Genomic DNA, 25003 nt, shown 5'->3' with positions numbered 1-25003 from the left:
GCAAGACTAGTGTGAATAATGACACTGTAAATAAACTGTATTAATGTTTTTCATATTTTTTATTTTTAAAATGTTTTAAACAGTTCTTAAATTTGCCCCAATTTCACACAAAAATTTAATTCAAGCCCTGGTAGTTCATATGAGAAATGTGAAGGATGAGATAGTGTGATGGTTCCCTTCTAGTGGGAAGCAGCACATGGCTGGTGTTTTGGCCAGTTTTGGCTTTTGTTAGCTGTTTTTACCCCCACACACACTCGCTCACACACAGTCTCCCTCACACAGTTTCCCCCTTTCTGCCCCCCCCCCCCCACGCAACACACACACCAGGGCTCCCAGCATCCAGGTCACTTTACCCACTTGGGCTGTGCTGTGAGGCATCAGGAGCTGCTACTCTCGTGCCTTCTCCTTACGCAACCCAGGCGGGAAAAGTGACCTGGATGCAAGGAGTCCTGATGTTGCTCCTCACTCCCCACTCACAGCCCCTTAGGGGTATGTGGAGCAGAGGAGCAGCAGTCTGGGCTGGGGTAGCGAGCAGTAATGCCAGCTGCTTTGTGCATCCAGGTCAGTTTCCCCATGTGGGTGCAGGAGGAGGATGCAGGGATTAGGAATGAAGGGGTGGGGGCGTTGCAGGCATTAGGGGCTGTGTAAACGGGCTACTCACCGCCGCGGCACCTCCCGCTGGTTTTTCCGGGGAATTAGCTCTTTTTCAGCCCGGAGTGCCCTCTGCTGGCCGGTGGTCCGCCTGTTTTCCTCTCGGCCCCGTGTCCCTCCCAGGATCCCGGTGCCCCTTTAACTGGGTTTCCCCCTCCCCGGGGAACCCCCACCCTGCTTTCCCCGCTTCACCTCAGGATGGCTACTGCCCAGTCGTGCTCTAGCCCCAGCTCCTGGGACAGACTGCAGTATCCGCCTTCTCATCACAGGCAAAGGGGTTTGGACCTGGTGCTCTTCCTACCCCTGGGTCGCCCCTTGCAACCCCCAGTACCTGTGGCCTACCGCTAGGCTGCAGCCTGGGGTTTTTCTGGCTCGAGCTCCCCAGCTCCCTAGCCTGTTCCCAGCCCTGCTTCACCCAGGTACTTTAGCTCTGCTCACAAGCAGCCAGGCCCATCCCTCTCTGAAGGCAGAGAGAGACTGTCTGGGCTCTGGCTTCCCTGCCTTCTTATAAGCCCCAGGGCTTCAGTTCGGGCATGGCCCCAGCTGCGGCCACTTCCTTACTCAGCCCAGCTTCCAGAGCCACCCCTCTCAAGCCCTGGCAGGCAGCTTTTCAAGCCCCTCTGGGCAGGAGCAGGGTCCACCCTGCTACAGGCTGTAATGAGCCTCCAGTGCCTTTCCCTCCGAGGGAGGGCACTGGTGCTCAATCAACTGGTCCTGTCCATGCTCTGGTACCGGCTCAACACCCTGGTCCCGGCCCCGGTGTTCCTGACCGACCTCCGGAGGGTGGTGCTGGAGTTCTTTTGGCCAGGACTGCACTGGGTCCCTGCAGGGGTACTCCACCTGCCCCTGGAGGAGGGAGGGCAGGGCCTGAAGTGCCTCCGCACTCAGGTCCACGTCTTCCGCCTCCAGGCACTGCAGAGGCTCCTTTATGGTGCGGGTAGTCCGGCATGGAGAGCCCTGGCGCACGCCTTCCTGCGCCGCTTCCGAGGGCTCCGATACGACCGGCAGCTCCTTTATCTCGACCCGAGGGGCCTTCCGCGAGACCTCTCCGGGCTGCCGGTCTTCTACCAGGACCTCCTCCGGACCTGGAAGCTGTTCTCTGCGACCAGGTCCGTGGCGGCCACCGAGGGGGCAGACCTCCTCGCGGAGCCCCTGCTACACAACCCTCAGCTCCGTGTGCAGGTGGCGGAGTCCCCCGCGGTGCGCCAGAGGTTGGTCCTGGCAGAAGCCACCAGGGTCGGAGACCTCCTGGACTACGACCGGGGAGACTGGCTGGATCCCCTGACGCTCGCTCGGCGGATGGGGCTCTCCAGACCTTGTACTCCCCGGCGCGTACTACAGGAGGTGAAGGCCGCTTTGCCGCCCGCTGCTCGGGCTTACCTCGACCGGGTCCTGCGTGAGGGCACGCCCCGCCCACCCCCCACCCCGAGCCCTCCGGACCTCTTCATCGGGCCCCTGCCCCGTGGACCCGACCGGCCCCCCCGCCCCTTCTCCGCCAGCCGGCTGCACGATCTGCAGCCGGTCCGTTTCCAAACCGCGCCAAGGAAACAACTCTACGCGCTCGTGCTCCATACCGTTCACTTCCTCACCCTCGTGTCCCGCCCCGACACCAAGTGGCGGGACCTCTTGCCACCTGTGGAGGGTGAGGAGCCCCGGTGGGCCAGCCTGTACTCCACCCTGGTCCCGAGGCCCGCCGGGGATATCAGCTGGCGGCTCCTTCACGGGGCTGTGAGCACGGGCGTGTACTTGGCGCGGTTCACCCCTGTCCCGGACACCTGCCCCTTCTGCGGCGTGAGGGAGACCCTGGCGCATGTTTACCTAGAGTGCGCCAGGTTGCAGCCCCTATACCGGCTCCTCACCGACATTCTGTTACGTTTCTGGCTGCACTTTTCCCCTCACCTCCTTATCCATGCACTCCCTATCCGTGGCCCCACAAAGTCGCGGGACCTCCTGGTCAACCTCCTCCTCGCCCTGGCTAAAAAGGCCATCCACGCGACCAGGGAGGGGAGGTTGGCCGACGGAGACTCCTGCGACTGTGGGGCTTGTTTCCGATCCCTCGTCCGCTCACGTCTCCGGGCGGAGTTCCTCTGGGCGGCGTCCGCTGGCTCCCTTGACGCCTTCGAGGAGCAGTGGGCGCTGTCCGGGGTTCTCTGCTCGGTGTCCCCATCAGGGTCCCTCCTTATGACCCTTTGACCTCACTCCTGTCCCTGTTCTTTTATTAGTTGTCCCCCGCACTTAGTGGGTTTCCGTGGCCCTGTGGATCCTCCCCTTAGGCTGAGGGGGGGTTCCGTTAGCATGGGGCGGGCTTCCGCCCGCCCCCTCTCCCGGATAACCCAATAGTACAGGCTGTAATGATTCTGGCTTTGGTGGGACACAACTGAGAGTACCTATTCAGGACAAATTGCTTAGAGCAGGTCAATTACAGCCCAAGGCTGGGGTTTCTCCACTTTTAAGGCACACGAAACCAGCCCAACAGAGAGGACTTTGGTTTTACCCCACTGGTTAATCATAAGTCATACAAGCAATTCCCTTAGACACCATAGTTTCCCTGTATCACCACCAGTGCCACTTGTTATGGGGGTGAATGGTTATGAAAACTAATACCCCAGTAAAAGAAAAAAGGTTCTCCCGATCCCAATGGACCAAGCTCCAGACCCAGGTCAATATACCAGTTAGATCTTACCCACAAAGCACACTGTTGCCGATCCTTTAGAATCTAAAGATTTATTCATAAAAAGAAAGAAATATACATGAGAGCTAAAATTGGTTAAATGGAATCAATTACATACAGTAATGGCAAAGTTCTTGGTTCAAGCTTTTGTGATGGAATAAACTGCAGGTTCAAATCAAGTCTCTGGAGTACATCCACAGCTGGGATGAGTAATTCAGTCCTTTGTTCAGAGCTTCAGTTTGTAGCAAGGTTCCTCCAGAAGTAAGAAGCAGGATTGAAGACAAAATGGAGAAGTTTCCAGGGCCTTTTATATCCTCTGCCATGTGGCTTGTGCTTCCTTTGTCTCAAATACAAGCTGCCCAGACATGGCTTGAAAGCCTTAGAGTTCTGTCCATTAGGCATGCCTTTGCATGCCTTGCTGAGTCACAAGGTGTATCTGCCTTCTCTCGATGGGTCAGTTGTATAGCCAATGGTCCTTAATGGGCCATCAAGCAGGTGAGGCCGTGCTGATGCCAACTTGTCTCGGGTCTCACCCAAAAGCATAGCACAAGTTTGACCTACAGACAGTATAGAGCCAATACTTGTAACTTTAAATACAAAACTGATGCATACAGCTAGCATAATCATAACCAGCAATCATAACCCTGTCATAGACACCTCACTCGACAACCTTTGTACAATATTTGCTGCAAATATATAACAGTGGTTGCAACAATGATCTATATGGTCACAGTTCAGGTCAACAACATCACAGGGGCACAGGAGGGGGAGCAGGCGTTTGGGGTGAAGGGAGGGAGAGGAGCCCCTGGGGACCAGAGGCAATGGGAGGGACACCATGTCCACGGGAGCCAGGAGCACCAAAATACAGGTTCACCCAGGTTGCCATTTTCCCTAAGGCTGGCCCTGGTGGTAGTCAGGGGAAAAGGTCTTTTTATCCACCCTTTGCACATACTAGGCCCAAGAAAAATCAGACCCATGTCAGTGGTAGACTGATGAGGCAAAAAAGACCTGGTTCTTGAGATTAAAGAGGAGAATTGTGTACAAGAGGGACAATGAGATCATTGTTCTGAGACAGATGGAGAGAAGGATGAGAAATGACTGGACTTGCAGACAGAGGAAGGAAAGAATGAAATAGGGATATAGTTGGGATGAATGACCAACAATGTAGGCACAGGAATCAGTATTTTAGCCCCAACTTAATCTTGTCTTCCTAATGGTTCTCCTCCTCAGAGGAGAAGGATGGGTCTACCACTGGCCATTACTCCCCTAGGTGCTTTGCTGCAAAGGAAACCCAAGAAAGGAGGACCATGAGGAGCCTAAGGGCTAAACACACTAAAAAAGTGGAAAGTAAGTCACAGAGACTGTCTGAATTGGAGATTGAGCTGTCTGATTGCACTGTCCTGACTGTCCATATGACTCCTCAGGGCCACTGTTCCTCTACAACCATTTGTTAGGCGAACTACCTCTGGCTAGCGTGCGGGACTGGAGTCATGTACACTGGCTCAGACAGCCTGGAGCTGGACTTGTTCTGACTTTTCTCAGATTGTTTAGGCACTCTCACACCTTCAAAGATTGCAGGGGGCAGTCTCTGTGTCTGAGCCTGTCTGTGCTGCATTCTGAGACAGGACAGAGGGCAAGACAAACATATAGGTGTAGTTTGCCTTCTATATTTGGTGGGGGCAGCTCCAGTCAGGCCAATGGGGCTGTGCATGGCGGGGGGGGGGGGGGAAGTTCCATGCCTTCCCATAGGGGTGCCATTTCAGATTTTTTTGGGGGGGGGCGGCAACTTTAATTGTGATTCTAGGGGCTGATTAGGCAACTGAAAACTCTAGATTTTTTTTGCAGGTAATAATTTAGAAATTATCTGACAGGAGCACTGTATCTAATTCCTATATCAAGAAAGAAAATTAAATAACTATTAGACTAACTCAGCTCTCATACTAACACATACTGACATCTCGTAGCAAATCATTTAAGGGACACTGGTTAGGTTTAAAATTGTATATTCCTACTCAGATACATTTACTGAAGTCAGAAGGGACCATCGTGATCATCTAGTCTGACTTTCTGCACCTTGTAGGCCACAGAAGCTCACCCACTCACTCCTGTAATAGACCCCTAACCTCTGGCTGAGTTACTGAAGTCCTCAAATCATGGTTTGAAGATTTCAAGTTACAGAGAACTCACCATTTATATTAGTTTAAACCTGCAAGTGAACCATGCTGCAAAGGAAGGTGAAAAACCCCAGGATCTCTGCCAATCTAACCCAGAGGAAATTCCTTCCTGGCCCCAAATATGATTATCAGTTAGACCCTGAGCATGTGGGCAAGACCCACCAGGAAGATACCTGGGAAAGAATTCTCTGTAGTAACTCAGAGCCTCTCTGTTTAGTGTCCCATCTCCTGCTGTTGGGGATTTTTTCTACAGGCAGTTGCCAATAGGCTACACACCATTGTAGGCAGTCCCATCATACCATCCCCTCCATAAACTTATCAAGCTCAGTCCTGAAGCCAGTTAGGTTTTTTGCCCCCACTGCTCATCTTGGGATGCTGCTCCAGACCTTCACTCCTCTGATGCTTAGAAATCTCTGCCTAATATCAAGCCTAAACTTGTTGATGGCCAGTTTATATCCATTTGTCCTGTGGTCTACATTGGTGGTTTACTTAAATAACTCCTCTCTCTCCCAGGTATTTGTCCTTCTGATGTATTTATAGATAGCAATTGTATCTCCCTTAACAGGTTCTTTCACAACCGAGGGCTGCTCACCACCTCCCCATATTGTGCTGCCCAGTGCAGCAATCTGGGAGCTGACCTTGTCTGTGAAAACTCGTGGCAATCGGGGGAGGTCCTGGATGATTGTAAAAAGGCAACTAGAGTGCCCATGTTTTAAAAAGGGAGACAGAGAATCTGGGGAACTATGGACCCGTCAACCTCACCTCACTCCCTGGAAAAATCATGGAGCAGGTCCTCAAGGAAACTATTTTGAAGCACTTGGAGGAGAGGAAGGTGATCAGGAACAGTCAACATGGATTCACGAAGGGCAAGTCATGCCTGACCAACCTGATTGCCTTCTATGATGAGATAACTGGTTCTGTGGATATGGGGAAAGTGGTGGACATGATATACCTTGACTTTAGCAAAGCTTTTGATACAGACTCCCACAGTATTCTTGCTAGCAAGTTAAAGATGTATAGATTGGATGAATGGACTATAAGGTGGATAGAAAGCTGGCTAGATTGTCAGGCTCAATGGGTAGTGATCAATGGCTCAATGTCTAATTGGCAGCCGGGACCAAGTGGAGTGCCCCAGGGGTTGGTCCTGGGGCCAGTTTTGTTCAATATCTTCATTAATGATCTGGACAATGGGATGGATTGCACCCCAAATTCACGGATTACACTAAACTGGGGGGAGAGGTAGAAATGCTGGAGAGTAGGGATAGGGTCCAGAGTGACCTAGATAAATTGGAGGATTGGGCCAAATGAAATCTGATGAGTTTCAACAAGGACAAGTGCAGAGTCCTGCATTTAGGATGGAAGAATCCCATGCACTGCTACAGGCTGGGGACCAACTGGCTAAGTGGCAGTTCTGCAGGAAGGGACCTGGGGATCATAGTGGACAAGAAGCTGGATATGAGTCAGTAGTGTGCCCTTGTTGCCAAGAAGGCCAACGGCATATTGGGCTGTATTAGTAGGAGCATTGCCAGCAGATCGAGGGAAGATGACAGAACAAGGGGCAATGTCTCTAGTTGCAGTGGGGGAGTTCTAGGTTGGATATTAGGAAACACTATTTCACTAGGAGGGTGGTGAAGCACTGGAATGAGTTACCTAGGGAGATGATGGAATCTCCATTCTTAGAGATTTTTAATGCCCTCTTGACAAAGCCCTGGCTGGGATGATTTAATTGGGGTTGGTCCTGCTTTGAGCAGGGGGTTAACTAGATGATCACCTGAGGTCTCTTCCAATCCTAATCTTCTATGATTCTCACCTCAGCCTTCTTTTGGTTAGACTAAACAAGCCAAGCTCATTGAGTACCCTCTCATAAGGTAGGGTTTCCATGCCTCAGATCATCCTAGTAGCCTTTCTGTGCATCTGTTCCAGTTTGAATTAATCTTTCAAAACATGGGACAACAGAATTGCACTCAATACTCCAAATGAGGTCTCGCCAGTGCCTTGTACTAACATGTCCCTGTCTCTACTGGAAATACCTCGCCTGATGCATCCCAGGACTGTGTTAGCCTCTTTCATGGCCACATCATAGTCATCCTGTGATCAACCAATACACCCATATCTTTCTCCTCCTCTGTCATTTCCAACTAAGTCCCCAATTTATAGCAAAAATTCTTGTTGTTAATCCCTAACACTTTTGACATAAACCTTGCACTTTGCCCTATTAAATTTCATCCCATTTCTATTACTCCAGTTTACAAGATCATCCAGATCATCTTGTATGATATTCACGTCATCCTCCATATTGGCAATACCTCCCAACTTTGTGTCATCTGCAAATTTTATTAGCACACTCCCACTTTTTATGCCAAGGTCAGTAATAAAATTGTTAAATAAGTAATCTACAATTACTTTCTATAATTTAGGCTTCTTACTTTTTGCAGTTTACCAAGTTTGGAAAAGATCATTTAACTTTAGGAAACATCCCAACAGCCCTTTCTTATCTTAATCACCTGCTAATCACTCTGTTTACAAACAAAATTCTGACTCCCTGCCTCAGGGACACAAGCTGGGAGCAGTAGTCTCCTGTGTCCTCTGACTCCACTGGCCATCACATACAGTCCCCAGCTAAAACCCCTCCAGCGCATCATCAGGGATCTACAACCCATCCTGGAGAATGATCCCACACTTTCACAGGCCTTGGGTGGCAGGCCAGTCCTCGCCCACAGACAACCTGCCAACCTGAAGCATATTCTCACCAGTAACTGCACACCGCACCATAGTAACTCTAGCTCAGGAACCAACCCATGCAACAAACCTCGATGCCAACTCTGCCCACATATCTACACCAGTAACACCATCACAGGACCTAACCAGATCAGCCACACCATCACCGGTTCATTCACCTGCACGTCCACCAATGTAATATATGCCATCATATGCCAGCAATGCCCCTCTGCTATGTACATCGGCCAAACTGGACAGTCTCTAAGGAAAAGGATAAATGGACACAAATCAGATATTAGGAATGGCAATATACAAAAACCTGTAGGAGAACACTTCAACCTCCCTGGCCACACAATAGCAGATCTTAAGGTGGCCATCCTGCAGCAAAAAAACTTCAGGACCAGACTTCAAAGAGAAACTGCTGAGCTCCAGTTCATCTGCAAATTTGACACCATCAGCTCAGGATTAAACAAAGACTGTGAATGGCTTGCCAATTACAGAACCAGTTTCTCCTCCCTTGGTTTTCACACCTCAACTGCCAGAACAGGGCCTCATCCTCCCTGATTGAACTAACCTCGTTATCTCTAGCTTGCTTCTTGCTTGCATATATAAACCTGCCCCTGGAAATTTCCACCACTTGCATCTGAAGAAGTGGGTATTCACCCACGAAAGCTCATGCTGCAGAACGTCTGTTAGTCTATAAGGTGCCACAGGATTCTTTGTTGCTGTGTCCTCTGAGAAACTCATTGCATTGTACGCTCGGGCTGCCTGCCTGATGCTTGCAATTTGGGGGGCAATGCCCTCCCATACCACCTATGGACTCCATCCGCCATAGACAAACCTTGTCTTAAAAGATCCACAGATACAAACATCTTTGTCCATATACTTTGAGGAATGGAGAGGAGTTGGGGTAGACCTCTGTCCAGAGGCAGATTAAAATTTATTGGGAACCTGGACATTAAGAACATTTGGGCCCCCCACGCCTCATTAAAAACACAAATGTATCAAAATGCATTAATACAAAGATTCCATGCACGCCCTTAAAGTTTCACATTCCTTTTAAAGAGATTACATATTATTATTTTGATTCTGTGACTTTTATCCCATCAAAAGTCCTTTTCACCACCATCTATTGAACTGAGTAGCAGCTTAGGAAACTAATTACAGCGAGACTTTGCTTATCTTTCCTGTCCATAGCAATGGAAAAAATGTGCTACACTTAATATACTGCAAATGTCTCTCTTTACACTTACATTTTAATATCACATTATGTAACCAAAATACAGACATATAAAACATGGTATCATATAAGGGTTCAGAAGGGAGCAAGGAGGATGCAGTGGATGGAGGTGCTAGGCAGGAGGAGGTTATCAGGAAGAGGGAACTGGAGAATATGAAGAAGTAGCAAGGTCATGGGGTTCTGCAGGGCAAGAGGAAGATTGAGGGATGTGCTGAGGAATGTGGAGGAAAGCTGATAAATAAAGGGGGGATTGGGGAACTTGGGTGTGGGATGAGATAGAGGAGAATGAAAGAGAATGTGGGTGCAGAAGGGGAGCTGAGAGAGGCAAGGGAGAAGGAGTGGGACTGTTCAGGGGAAGGGAGCATAGGTGAGTGCAGAGGGTAGGTGGGAGACAGGAACCTCTGGGGGAGTAAAGAGGGAGAATGTGAGAGGCTGGCACCGAGAGGTGAGACAAGGCAGTGAGAAGAGTAGGGCTAGATAATCCCAGGGGTTAGGGGAGAACAAGTAACATCGCCCCTCCAAGGACCAGCAGGAAGGGGGGAGCTGAATGAAAACTAGCTGGGTTCTTATGGGCTGGGGCATATCATTTCCTTCTCACACTTGACTGATAGCCTGAAACGTTATCACAGTGAATCTGTGGACCTTAGTACAAGATAAAATGCAAATTTTACAGTGTGTTAACTTTATATTAGTATACAATAATGCTTGTCATTAGAAACACAGCATTTGAAAACAGTTACCCACAATAATAACTGGGATGCCACAGTTTCACTCATAAAGAGAATAAGAAAAAACGGTGGCAACTGTCATACTTGTTGGCAAGTGTTTCTTTTTTAATGTTGAACAATCTACTATAGAATCATAAATAAGGCTAAGGAATCATTATTGACTTTAAGCCTATTAATAAAAAGGCATCTCCTTTCTTGAGACTTTATCATGTGATGATTAGATGTAAACACTTATGAACCTGAAGGCTATGGGTTTTTAAATCACTGTGCCTCTCCTTCCTTTCTGGTCACATTGTTCAGTGATATTATCTAGCCAAATAAGAGGTAAATGTATCAGTAAAAATTCCCCTTACTGGGATTTAGAGATAAAAATAAGGTTTTATAAATGTTCTGTAGGAAATTATGCATGACACAGACTTTCATAAAATTTATTCTTCTGGAAGAAGTCTGGAACCCACTTATTAGCTCTGAATCTGCTGGAATCATTTTACTCTATAGCTGATAGTGCTAAATGTGTATTACAACTGAGTTTGCATAGGAGGAGTGGCAAGGAGTATTTCACAATCTGTTAGGTGATTAGAATTTTTAGGGCAAATTACCCCTTGAATGGCAGTAACTGGTAATGATGTTTTGTACTAACAGAACAAAGTGTTCAATAGAGCATTGGCAGATAAGGCATTAATAAGTACCAGAGCTGACTTGGTTAATGAAATGATTTGCTGACGCTTCTTTTTGTGACTCGTCTGCACTTTCAAGTTTAGTGCCAAAGGTTCATTATATATAGCTGAAGCCATCATTAAATGCTCCCATTTTGTCCAGACTTATAACCAGCTACTTGTTCCCTTAAATCTTTTCTAGGGCAGTAATTTCAGCCAAAATGGTGAAGCTTCAGCTGCCCAACCCAGGCCTGGACAATAGGATACCTTCCCACTCAGAACTTGAAACCATTGAGAAAGAAGAGGCTGATACAAGACCAAAATGGGATAACAAGGCTCAGTACATGCTAACCTGTATAGGGTTTTGTGTGGGATTAGGAAATGTATGGCGATTTCCTTATCTCTGCCAGAGCCATGGAGGAGGTATGTTTTTAATTATTTATTTGGGGAACAGAAGTCAGCCACTGTTATCTGGTGAAGCTTGTGTATACTGAATATTACATTCCATATGACAGTAATATTGTCAATTTCTACACAAATTCTGTGTTTATTTCCATGTTCATAGCTTGTGAAATGAGCATTTCATTTAGCTTTCTAAGTATATCTATTTTGGGTATATTGGTAATATCAAGAAAAATATTTTGTCTTTTGGAACCCATGCTTGATCACATAAATTGCTTATAGGTAACAGTACAAAATTTTTCTGTTGTTCATATTAAAATACATGGTATATTAGAAATAATATAAATGCAATTTTTTACTTAACACATATATTGCAGTAACATATACACAGTAACCTGTATTAAGCAAACACTCAAGAGACTGATAAAAATCACTTGCTTGATGGAGGTGGTTTTCAAATAAAAGTGATGCCAATATGAACTCAGATATTTTGAGGCAGTCTCTTAAGATAAAAAGAACAGGAGTACTTGTGGCACCTTAGAGACTAACAAATTTATTTCGCATAAGCTTTCGTGAGCTACAGCTCACTTCTTCGGCTGCATAGAATAGATCATGAAAGCTTATGCTGAAATAAATTTGTTAGTCACTAAGGTGCCACAAGTACTCCTGTTCTTTTTGTGGATACAGACTAACACGGCTGCTACTCTGAAAACTCTCAAGATAATAAGTTATCTAGTAAGGGGACAGACATATTTAATTGTTACTAAAATACTATAAATATAGTTTAATTTCACATTAATTGTTAAATATATTAAATATATTTTCATAAGTAGTATGTATTTTTAATACAAAAAGTGATCCAACAAACTGCACTTCAAGGGCATGATTCTGAGAGCGGCTGAGGGAAAGCTACTGTTGCCAGTATATAACACATCTCAAGGGGTTTACAGCTTAGAGGTCTTCATTAGCTTTGGACTGGTTTGTGGTATATCTATGATGTCAGAATAAATACAAATTATGATAGTGGGGTGTAGCACCTCTACAGTTAAAGTTGAGAATAGTTTAACAGCCAGTTTTTCTAAGTGCTCCAAAATCCACAAGCTTACTCAGATTACCTTGTAATTTACTATATCTCCTTGATTTCAGGATAGTGGTCCAAATGTGAGGTCATTTGAACAAGAGGTTCCTGAGATACAGCCCCCAGAAAATATGATATCAATTGTTAGAGCTCCCACTTGCCCTCCCTTGGTTTTTGTTATGCAGACAGAAAGCAAAAGACCAGAGTCCCAAGGCAATGTGATGGTTATTGGGTTACCAAGCAAGCATATTCACTGTTCTGTACACCAGCAGAGCTTTCTCCCATTTCCCCTCCTCTTTCTTAGAAGGCTCAATTATACCTTGAGTGCACATCCTTGGCGCCACTGCTTAAAATTTATAGTCATATTCTGTTTTGGGTGGTCGTGAGTCTGAGGGCTTTGGTACCACCTCTTTTGTACCCCATGGGAGAAGTAGGGAGTGAGGTTGTGTCCTGGCCAAGGCCACCTTTTTCTTGTTTTTTAGTGTTTATCCCCCAGCCCCCAGCCCTTTGCCCTTCCCAACTGGTTGCTTGACCTTATCTCGAGAAAGGAGTTGTACATTCATATATCAAAGTCCCACCATATCCAGCAACACTTTGACTCTATTCCTCATTTTTTCTCACTATACTAAAAACAATTGATGACTAGCCTCTTTATAACAACTTTGTACATATTTGAAGATTTATCATGGCTCCCCTCTAAACCAGAGATTCCGAAACTTTTTATTGCTGTGTGCCTCCCCACCCCTGGAGGAGATTTATATTCCATGTGCACCCCCCCGTCCCACCAATATGGGAAACTGAAGAGACATATCCCAGCCAGCTAAAATGGCAATACCTGGGAGAGCAGGAGGCAGGAGATAGTGGTTTGTGGGTGCCTGGGAGGATGCAGGGAGTAGTGGGTTCCTGAAGAAGGTACGGGGTTGGTGCTGGATGCCTGTGAGTGGTGGGGAGACAGGGGCATCTCTGATCACTGACTGCCTCCCTGTGCACACCCGTCAGGAGCAGGTACCAGCTGCCCAGCTGCCTCCAACTGCTGCTAAATGGAGCAAAACCACTTGCAGCTGGATGGGACACTCCACTTCCTCTGCACTGCTGCTTTCTGACAGCCTGAGGCTACAGCTACAGCGACTCCTATCCCTCTCACCAAATGTGATACCCATGCAGTGTGCATGCTGCCTGCCTAATCTGAATTTAAGCACACACACCCACACACCCCAGACACACAAGCAAGGGCAAAATTTCTAGTCAGGCAAAAGCAGCAGCTTCCTAACAGCATCACCAGGCAGGGCTCACAGGATGCAGCTTACTCCATGCTGCTCACTAACCCTCTGTCGGAGAAAAACTCAGTTCTCACTTTTTCGTTTGGGTGCAGCAAAATCAAATATTTTATTATTTCTCCAGTAATTACAATGGAGGGAGAGAGTGCCATAGGACACAGGGTTGCCCCAGTCCCGGACAGGTCTCTCAACTGGTAAACAATTACAGCAAGCCTTTATACCTTTGTTACAGACAATTTCTAGCAATAATACAGACGGTAAAAAGCAACAAATACATTTTGTTTATACATAAGCCTTTCTGCTATCTTATTTGTCTCACTCCTAGAAGACGCCAGCCTGCATATTTGGTTATCAAGTTGCAAGGTCGTAATAACTTTTTACACAGTTCTTTTCCTCTGCCTCACACTATCCTTGCTTCTATAAGTCTCATGTCATTAGGGTCACAGCTAGCCTAACTCTTGCTAACTGACTGACATGCATTAAAATTCCCTTCAAATCCTTGTTAATTCTTTCCCTGCTTCCACACCTCTGATGTCATTGCACTCCCTTCTCGGGGGGCCTGCCCACAGTTTGAAAACCAATGCCCTAGACTAGGGGTTCTCAATCTTTTTCTTTCTGAGGCCCTCCTAATATGCTATAAAAACTCCATGGCCCAACTGTGCCACCACAACTGGTTTTCTGCATATAAAAGCCAGGTCCGGAATTAGGGGGTAGCAAGCAGGTCAATTGCTTGGGGCCCACTCCACAGTGGGCCCTGCAAAGCTAAGTTGCTCAGGCTTCAACTTCAGCCCCAGAGGCAGGGCTCAGGGCCCCAGGCTTCAGCTCTGCACAGCGGGGCTTTCTGCCTTGGGCTCCAGTGAGTCTAACATTGGCCCTGCTTGGAGGACCCCATGAAACCTGCTCATGGCCCTCCAGGGGGCCCTGGACCTCTGGTTGAGAACTACTTCCCTAGACTAAACATGCCCAATTTTTTCAACTTCCCTTCATAGGGAGGTTTTCTAAATTTTTTATAAATTTTGATGCTTTCCTTTGGAGTCTCTCTAATTTGTCCACATCTTTCTTAGTACTCCAGTTGAGGTTTCACCAGTGCTGAATAGAGTGGGACAGTTACATCCCTTGTCTTTCCTGTTAAGTTTTAATTAACACTATTAATACTATTAATACATCCCTGAATGTCATTTTTATGTGTATGTATGTTTAAAATCAGGAATTCAGGAATGCTGTCCCTGGGAAAATTCACCTAAATTTGACTGAGTTACAAGTTTTTAAAAAAAGTCTCACTGCTGACAGGCTCAAAAGAAGTTTGTTAGAGGCTGGAAATATTATTCTCCAAAGATTCCAGCCCCACTGAGCATTCTCCATCCCCACATAGCTCCTACCTGTCATCAGATTGACCATAAGCCATTCCCACAGACCAATTGAGCACGTTACAGCCTAGGACTGCAGAGGCTGTGCAGGAATTTGCCTGCAATTGCTCCTCCTGGCACCAGAACTGAGAGAATAAAGACTGTCTCTCCTGTGGTCTCAGTGCTTCCCCCAGACAAGAAAGAGAAGAGGGAAGCACCTGACTCAAGAGGGGAAGAGAGAAGCAGAAACAGGCTTCAAGGGAGAAATGGGGCAGATGTGCTATGAGGGTGGAGAGGTAGGGACACAGATAAGCAGTCAAGTACATGCTAGGAGACAGGGACAGAAGAGGAATGAGGAATAGGGAAAGAAGGATCTGCATCCATTGTGGGGAGGGATAGCTCAGTGGTTTGAGCATTGGCCACCTAACCCCAAGGTTGTGAGTTTAATCCTTAAGGAGGCCACTTAGGGATCTAAGACAAAATCAGTACTTGGTCTTGCTAGTGAAGGCAGGGGGCTGGACTCAATGATATCTCAGGGTCCTTTCCAGTTCTATGAGATAGGTATATCTCCATATTATAGATTCCTCTCTATAACCTAGACTCAAACCTAGAATTCCCAAGCTTCAAATTTCTCTGCTATCAGCAAATAGCTGTGACACCCACTGGTAAAATGGGTCTTTTCTCTCCCTCTAGTGGCTAATCCACATAAAAGATTATTATTGCAATCAGTTGCTCCATTAGCTCAAGTAATAGAAATCTGTAGCTCTAAAGGTGCCTAATCTCTTTATAACCTGTGGGGACAATATGGTTCAGTGTGATGGAATATATTTTTTCAGTAGGCTTTTCAAAAATCATAGGAAATTAAACTAAAAAGAAAAAATGCATTAAAAGAAGTAAGGTTACAAGGTCAAGAATTAGGAAATACTTTGCTGCTTTAAGTCAACAGAGGGGTACATATCTTCAGTTACATGCTAACATTTTTTCCCACAGGACTCCTAACTCATTCAGTGCACAGGCTAGATTGTGTTATTGGAATGAATCAGGGTTGTGTAGTGAACAAGGTGGTTGTTGCAGAAGTTGGAAGGTGTGTAGTAAATGAGGCTGGGGATTGTAGGAAGAGAAAGGATGGTGTCATGGTTAAGGCATTTGTCTGCTGCCCTGAAGAACTAGATTCTAGCTCTGCCTCTGCCACAGAGTTCCAATGCAATACTGGTCAATTCATATGAAACAAGATTTTCACAGATGGCCATTGACTCCCTTTCTGAGTGTATGACATGAGGCACCTAGCACCTGATTTTCAGAGCAGCTGAGCATTCTTAATTGCAACTAAGTCAACTGGAACTGTGCTTTGAACATATAAAATATCATAAAAATGCTAAGTATGCTGAAAAATCTGCAGATTTTTTAAGGTCCAGATTTTTAAAGGTATCTGAAGATAAAGATAGGCACTTTTGAAAATCCCAATGTGCCTAACTCTAATTGAAATCAAGCTACATAAATGCTGTTAAAAATCAGCTCGAAGCGTCTCAGTTTGGGCATCCAAAATTTGTGGGCACGTGGCAATTTTGATCTTAATCTCTGTGCCTCTTTTTCTTATCTGTAAAATGGAGATAATACCAACGTTCTGCCCCAATGGAGTGTCATCCTGTCCCTGACAGAAGCAGGGACTGGATGACAGGGGATGGATCACTCAAAATTGCCCTGTTCTGTTTATTCCCTCTGATGTATCTGACATTGGCCAAAATCAGAAGAGAGGATACAGGGCTAGATGGAATATTGGTCTGTCCCAGTATGACAATGCTTTTGTTTTTATGTTTGTAAAGCAGTAAGGTACCATAAAGCCATGAGAAAAATGAATAATTCTGTATTCAGTGCAGGGTTTGGTTGGGGTGTGATAAATAAGGATCACACATTGAACAATGAGGTTAAAAAAATGTATAGCTAGCCATGCAGTCCACCCAATGCACTGAATGAGACAGGAATCCCATGAAAAATATCACATTATTAAAAATTGTATCATAATTTATATACACAAAGAGACAGAATCAAGGTTACATGGGTAATCTTAATTATTTGTTTAACATTTCCTAACTTTTGAGTTCTTGACTTTGCAACTTCAATGTCTTAACTTTTTTTATATAATTATACATATAAAGTGGGATTTTTCATAAGTCAAGATTCACTATTGATTTCAATGTGAACAGAGCTAGGCCTATGCTGAGCACTTTAAAAAATCCTATCAATAAATTATGTTTATTTTGATAGACTCTGTTTGTTTTGTGCTACCTGAGCAATATAAAGGGACTGGAGTAGATTATGATTTTTGGATTGTAATGAAATAGGGACTCTTAAAATCTAAATTCATTATATTAACTTGAAATAAGAATCAATATTTGAAGCTGACGGAGAACTTTTATCTTCCAGATATTTGTCTAGGATAAAACTTAAATTTAGACTTGTTTGAGGGTTTCTCTCTCCTACACACAATGCCATGGCTGACCCTTTTTAAGGGCCAAACACTAAAACAGAAATTAGTGGTAATTGTTTTTCTTTTTCATTGGCCTTGTTTGTAGTTTCTTTTTTGAAAGTGGAATATTTACTGTGGCACAGTGGAATGATATTGTTTAACATGTTGTATCTCTTTAAAAAACTATTAAAAATTCTAACGTGACTACAAAAGATACACAATGTCACTATGAGCACAGTGTAATGGTTAGGAAATTTACACTGGCAGTTCAGGTAGCATAATTAGAATGATATTTACTTTCATTTGATAGATATTTCTGACATTAGACCTTTTTAAGATTAATCTTTATTGGGAAATATGCCATTTAATTGACTGTGTTAAACATTTGTGTTTCATCCATGACAGAGCACTGTGAAAAACAGGATGTAATGTTTAAGCTGACAACCCTAGTAAAATGTCCTAAAAACACAATTACCATAAATCTACAGCAAATCTTGCTACTCTGTGGTACAGAACTTGTTGATTGTTGTGCCACTGTTATCAGATTGACTGTGGTTCTGTCAGAGATGATACCATGTCAACAGTCAATACACTGCAGTTCCTCAGCTGGAACCAGTGGAGCTCAACCGCAGTTCATGCGAACACCCTAAAAATGTTTTAGACTAAATTTTGCATATGATGTTTATTGGAAATTAAGTGAAGGCAACACAATGTTTTCCATTTTACATTAGAAATCAAATTATTCAATTAAGTTAGATTTCTAAATCTACTTAAATGACAAGGAATAATAATCCAGATGTTATCAAAACCAATGTTACAGTATTGAATTATAACACTAAAACAGGGATTAAAGTCCAGTTCCTCATTAAGGACTTTATGTTGTAAAGATTTCAAAGTGCAAATCCAATCTACTTATCATATTATATATATATATATATATATATATATATATATATATATATATATATATATATATATATATATATATATACACACACACACACACACTTATATAAATAAATAACCAGGTTATTTGTCTGCTGTGCACATCTATAAAAGGGAGAGGGTTTAAATTATTCCCGTTTTTACCTCTCACACAGAAGCTATGCACAGCATAGTCCCCGTACTCCCAACCACAAAATTTCCCAGAAACGGAGAGAAACAGGAATAGGGTTTTGCCTGAATTTGGACGTCAAGACTGAATCCTAGTTCAACAAAGAAAAGCAATTATTGCCAGGACTGGAAATGGCCAATTACTATGTTGCTTTTAAAATATAATTATATTCATATTCATATAGCTAAATATATTGAGAGTTATTTATTCTCAAACACTGATACATCAAACTTTATATTCCATTTTTTTAAACCAGTGTCTATACATTTAGTTTGGAAGATTTACAATTTTGCATTTAAGAACTATTACACAAGAGAATTCCATTTGTAATCCTATTATCTTTCTAATGTAAATAATGTATACAAAGGTTTCTTCTTAGAGTGTTGGTCCGTATGTGTGTCCTAAGAGCTGGAATCCCTTTCACTACACTCAGACCCAATGTGACCATAATCTCATAGGCTGGGGAGCCCACGGTGCAATCACGTGGAACATGGCATGTAGTCTCCTTGGGAGGCCAGGATGCTCATCAATTTCTTGGAATTAAGGGCAGTCCGACTTGCCTGCAAGGCATTCCTTCCACTCATACAATCCCAACATGTCCAGATAACACTCGAGAACATAATCACCATGTTCTATATAAACAAACAAGAAGGAGCAATTCTCTGAATAGAAGTGGTCAATTTATGGAACTGGTAAACCCAGAACTACATCACACTCCCAGCAACGTACTTCCCAAGTGTGCAAAACTCTCTGCAGACAATCTCAGCAGGCACTTCTCCACATACCACAAGTGGCAGATACACTTTATTCAGTGAGGAATGCCTTCCTGGGCCCTGCTCTCCAGACAGACGAACAAGAAGTTTGATCTATACTGCTACAGAGCAGCACTAGGTTGGGATTCCACGGATGATGCCCTTCTGCTGATTTAGTTGGGGATTAGGTCCTGCTTTGAGCAGGGGGCTGGACTAGATGACCTCCTGAGGTCCCTTCCAACCCTGCTAATCAATGATTCTATGATTCAATTCTCGACAGACCACCTGTGGAACACCTTTACGTGAGATTCCCACTTCTACCAGAGATTCTACAAAAGATTTGTCATGACAAAACACAAGTCATTCTCACTGCACCCAATTAGCTCACATAATTCTGGTTCTTCTTCTAGTGATTGTGCATGTCAATTCCAATTAGGTGTGTGCGCACCACATATACAGTCATCAGAAAGTTTTTTCCCTAGCAGCACCCTTTGGGACAGCTGTGGAGCCCCCTGGTGAGGCGCCTATATAGCGCTCAATATATGACCCTGCCGACCTGGTGCCTCTTCAGTTCCTTCCTACCGCCAGTGATGGTCATTGGAAGTGTGGCGTCCTGCTCAGCAAGTTCTACCACGTTTCAGTTTAATTGTTAGTTAGTGTTAGCAGTTGGGCTGGAGGGTTTACCTTCTGTCCTTACTGCTTTTTCTTGGGCGGGCTTACATGCCCAAGTCCCAGGGGTTCAAGCCCTGCAAGTCCTGCAGCAAGCCTATGCCAACAGGTGACCCCCCCACAATGCTTGTCTAAAGTGTCTGGGGGAGGCTCACCAAGCTGATCGGTGCAGAATTGGTAAGGGGTTTCACCCCAGAACCAAAAAGGAGTGAGACTTTTGCCTCAAGCAGCTCCTTATGGAGGTGGCACTTAGACCTCTGCCTCTGCCAGCACGGCAAGACCGGGCGCCGAGTTCATCAGTGCATAGCTCCCTGGCAACAGTGGTGGAAGCAGCACAGCGGATGAACTCTGGCAGAGACTCTCCAGCCCAGGTCATCGAGGAGGTGGAGCTGCCATCCACCCCAGACACCTTTGAGACCGTGAATGACCTCATTGCCAGGACAGCGCCGAGGTCACCCACTCTTCGCTCCAAGACTCCAATACCACATCATATGGCACCATCTCAAGACAAACCGGTGATGCTCCATCCCTCGGCACCGCTGATAGAATATTGGCATCACTGATAGAATTGTGGCGCTGCTCAGACTTGCTGCACCACTCCAGGTCACACCAGTGCTCCCACTCACAATGCTGATCCACACATTGATCTCCATGGCACAGCAGGTCCTGATTCTGGCACTGGTCCCGATGCTGCTCAGTGACCCCACGCAGCTCCAGATCATGGTACCTCTCCAGCCTCATGGCACCACTCTCCGGCATCAAGACACCGCTCCCCAGTGCAGCACCACTCGCTGGATCAGTTCCACTCAGCACCACCCTGGCCTTCGCAGTCCCAATCCTGGTCTTCGGACTCGGAGGCGAGATCTAGATACTCAGAGTGGGGCTGACCATGGAGTCAGGCCATGGACGCTCTGAGGTGGGGGCAGGGCCATGGCCTGTGCAGTGGCAGGGACCAGCACAGTGGCTATTTTTGACCCCGTTGGCATTCCACCAGGAGCAGGGCGCCCAGTCTAAAGGCTCCCAATCGGCCACCTCTGAACCGCGAGTGCTGGAGGCCTCCATCAGTCGCTCCACCCCTAGGGGTGCCAAGGAGGCACTGCACCGCTGCCCCCCCATGAAACCAACTCCAACTCTGGTTTCTGAGCAGGACCCTGGTCTACCTGGTCCAGACAGCAAGACAGGACGAGAGGTTCCTGATGACAGGAGGACCCTGTTCCCCCTTTAGCCTCCTCATCCTCCTCCCCAGATGAGGCTATTGCGGGCACTTCTATCTCTGGATCGCTCCCAATAGACAGCCATGCCCACCAGGCCCTCCTTTGCAGGGTGGCATGCAACATGGGTCTGCAGGCCAAGGAGGTGGTTGAGTCAGAGGACCCGGTGGTTGACATTATGGCCCCAGAAGGTCCTTCGAGGGTGGCTCTGCCCCTCATCAAAACCATATAGGCCAATGCCAAGACCATCTGGAAGACCCTAGGCCTCCATCCCTCCTACTGCCAATGGTGTTGAGAGGAAATACTTCATTCCATCAAAGGGGTATGAATACCTCTTATGCACCTGCAGCCTTGTTCATTGGTGGTTGTGGCAGTAAATGAGGAGAGCCAGGGGCAACTAGCCCCAGTGCCTAAGTCCAAGGACGCCAAATGCCTGGACTTGTTTGGACGTAAGGTGTACTTGACGGGGGTGCTACAGCTCAGGACTGTCAATCAGCAGGCAATTCTGAGCTGGTATATAATGTGGTCTTGGGATGCATCAGGCAAGGTATTTCCAGTAGAGATAAGGAGGTGTTAGTACTGTTATACAAGGCACTGATGAGACCTCTGGAATATTGTGTACAGTTCTGGTCTCCCATGTTTAAGAAGGATGAATTCAAACTGGAACAGGTACAGAGAAGGGCTACTAGGATGATCTGAGGAATGGAAAACCTATCTTATGAGAGGATACTCAAAGAGCTTGGCTTGTTTAGCCTAACCAAAAGAAGGCTGAGGGGAGATATGATAGCTCTCTATATAAATACCAGGGAGGGAGAGGAATTATTTAAGCTTAGTACCAATGTGGACACAAGAACAAATGAATATAAATGGGCCATCAGGAAGTTTAGACTTGAAATTAGACAAAGGTTTTTAACCATCAGAGGAGTGAAGTTCTGGAACAGCCTTCCAAGGGGAGCAGTGGGGACAAAAGACATATCTAGCTTCAAGACTGAGCTTGATAAGTTTATGGAGGGGATGGTATAATGGGATAGCCTAATTTTGGCAATTAATTGATCTTTGACTATTAGTAGTAAATATGCCCAATGGCCTGTGATGGGATGTTAGATGGGGTGGGATCTGAGTTACTACAGAGAATTCTTTCCTGGGTGTCTGGCTGGTGAGTCTTGCCCACATGCTCAGGGTTTAGCTGATTGCCATATTTGGGGTCGGGAAGGAATTTTCCTCCAGGGCAGATTGGCAGAGACCCTGGAGGTTTTTCGTCTTCCTCTGCAGGGTGGGGCACGGTCACTTGCTGGAGGCTTCTCTGAACCTTGAAGTCTTTAAACCACGATTTGAGGACTTCAGTAGCTCAGACATAGGTTAGGGGTTTGTTACAGGAGTGGGTGGGTGAGATTCTGTGGCCTGTGTTGTGCCACAGTGATCATAATGGTCCCTTCTGACCTTAAAGTCTATGATTCTGAGCCCACATTTCTCCAGCTTACTTATGAGAATTTCATGTGGAGACTGTCAAAAGCCTTGCTAAAGTTCAAGTATATTATGTCCACGTTCCCCCTATCCACCAAACCAGTTATCTTGTCAAAGAAGGAAATCAAGCTGGCTTGTCATGATTTTTTCTTGGTAAATCCTTGCTGGCTGTTAGTGACCACCCCTTCATCCTCCAGGTATTTGCAAATTGAATGTTTCATACATTGTTTGAGTAGTTTCCTGGGTATCAAGGACAAGCTGATTGTTCTGTAGTTCCCTGATTCCTCCTTTTTCCCCTTTTAAAGATGGGCACTACATTAGCCCTTTCCCAGTCTTCCAGGACCTCACCTGTCCTCCATGAGTATACAAATGTTATTGTCAGTGGCTCAGAGATTTCTTCAGCCCCCTAGGGATGAGTAGCCTCAGGCCCTGCTGATTTGCATTCATTCAGATTACCCAGAAGATCTCTGACATATTCTTTACTTATCCTGATCTGCATCCCTTCCCCTTTATTGTCTATGATAATTTCACTAGTCGTCCAGTCACATGTTATTTTCTGTATGAAGACTGAAGCAAAGTAGGCCTTGAGCAACTCTGCCTTCTTATCTTCTTCTATTGTCAGCTCAACTTCCTCACACCATCCCTGATCTTTTTTGTCTGACATATTTGTAAAACCCCTTCTTGTTGTCTCTATCATTTCTTTCCAGAAAGAGAAGGTGCTACAGTGAAATTCTTCACTTTTGAAGAAAAAACTGTCTAAAGTGAAAGAATGTAGGTGAGACATGGGCACAAGAATTTATATTGTAATCTGCCCTTTGATAGTCAGGGATTTATAGTGGAGTTCACATATCAGTAACTCCACCAGAGAGGTCCTTTGGGGCCATCTGCCTGTCCCAAGTCAGGGTAAAGGAGGAGGGTTGGGCGTGGGGCTAGCAACTCCACCCTGTAAAAATCAGCTTGCTACAGAAACGCCAACAATAGAGTTAACAGAGACTTTTAGCCTGGAAAAAGAAGGGTCTTCAACTCGAAGATGCATGACGCTGGGTGGTGAAAGCCGCGAGGAAGCCACTAAGCCGATCACCCTTCTTGCAGCCAGGAGGATTACCATCGGCACATGGAACGTGAGGACCATGTACGAGTCAGGAAAGACGGCGCAGGTTGCAGCAGAGATGAGGAGCAACAACCTGACTCTACTAGGCATTAGCGAGACAAGATGGACGCAAGCTGGACAGAGACGACTGTTGACAGGAGAGCTGTTGCTGTATTCAGGACATGAAGAGAGCGACACACACCACACACAGGGAGTAGGCTTCATGTTGTCCAAGCAGGCACAGAGAGCACTGATTGGTTGGGAGGCACATGATCCCAGGATCATCACAGCATCCTTCAGAACTAAAATGAAGAGGATTAAGATGAATGTTGTTCAGTGCTACGCTCCAACCAATGACAGTGAAGAGGAGGACAAAGACTACTTTTACAACAGACTCCAGAAAATATTAGAGACTCTCCCAGACAAAGACATTACCATCCTTATGGGAGACTTTAATGCCAAAATTGGACCTGATAACACAGGATACGAACAAGTCATGGGGACCCATGCTCTGGGAGAGATGAATGAGAATGGAGAGAGATTTGTGGATCTGTGTGCACTTAACAATCTGGTCATAGGAGGCAGCATCTTTCCTCACAAGCGGATCCACAAGAGTACCTGGGTATCGCCAGCAGGCATGACAGAAAACCAGATCGACCATGTCTGCATTAGCAAGAAGTTCAGAAGATCCTTGCAGGACGTTAGAGTTAGAAGAGGAGCAGACGTGGCGTCCGACCATCACTTAGTGGTGGCCAGATTGAAGCTGAAGCTGAAGAAGAACTGGATAGACGCGTCAGACAGAAGAGCGAAGTACAACGTCAACCTTCTGAAGGACCATAAGACCAAGGAAGATTTTGGATTGACGCTGAAGAATAAGTTTTCAGTACTACAGGATCGGTCTGAGGAAGAGGAAGACAGTGTACTCAACAGATGGCAGAAAGTGAGAGACACACTTAGGTCAGCATGCCAGGAAGTGCTTGGAATTAAGAAACACCAGCAGAAAGAGTGGATCACAGCAGAGTCCTTGACAAAGATAGAAGACAGAAAGAAGAAGAAGGCAGCAGTCAACAACAGCAGGACTAGAGCAGCAAAGGCCAAAGCTCAAAAAGCTCCACAGAGCAGTGAAGAGGAATATTAGGAAGGACAAGAGAGATTATGTGGATGGACTGGCAGCAGAAGCAGAGCAGGCAGCATACAGCGGTAACATGAAACAGCTGTACGATACTACCAAGCGACTGTCTGGAAAGTTCAGCAAGCCAGAACGTCCCGTTAAAGACAAGCAGGGAAAGTCTATA

The 25003-nt window shown here is 45.7% G+C and overlaps 1 protein-coding gene across 1 annotated transcript in view; it reads left to right on the top strand.

Annotated features, from left to right (window-relative positions):
• SLC6A19 (solute carrier family 6 member 19) overlaps positions 1-25003 on the top strand; it is a 111463-nt gene that overhangs the window by 17300 nt on the left and 69160 nt on the right. The window contains exon 2 of the mRNA XM_039524671.1: positions 11041-11261. Within this exon, the coding sequence (XP_039380605.1) occupies positions 11041-11261 (221 nt within the window). The remainder of the gene's footprint in view (positions 1-11040; positions 11262-25003) is intronic.

Source organism: Mauremys reevesii, linkage group 2 (assembly GCF_016161935.1).
Source record: "Mauremys reevesii isolate NIE-2019 linkage group 2, ASM1616193v1, whole genome shotgun sequence".
NCBI lineage: Eukaryota > Metazoa > Chordata > Testudines > Geoemydidae > Mauremys > Mauremys reevesii.
This window is presented reverse-complemented; position numbering and strand designations above follow the sequence as displayed.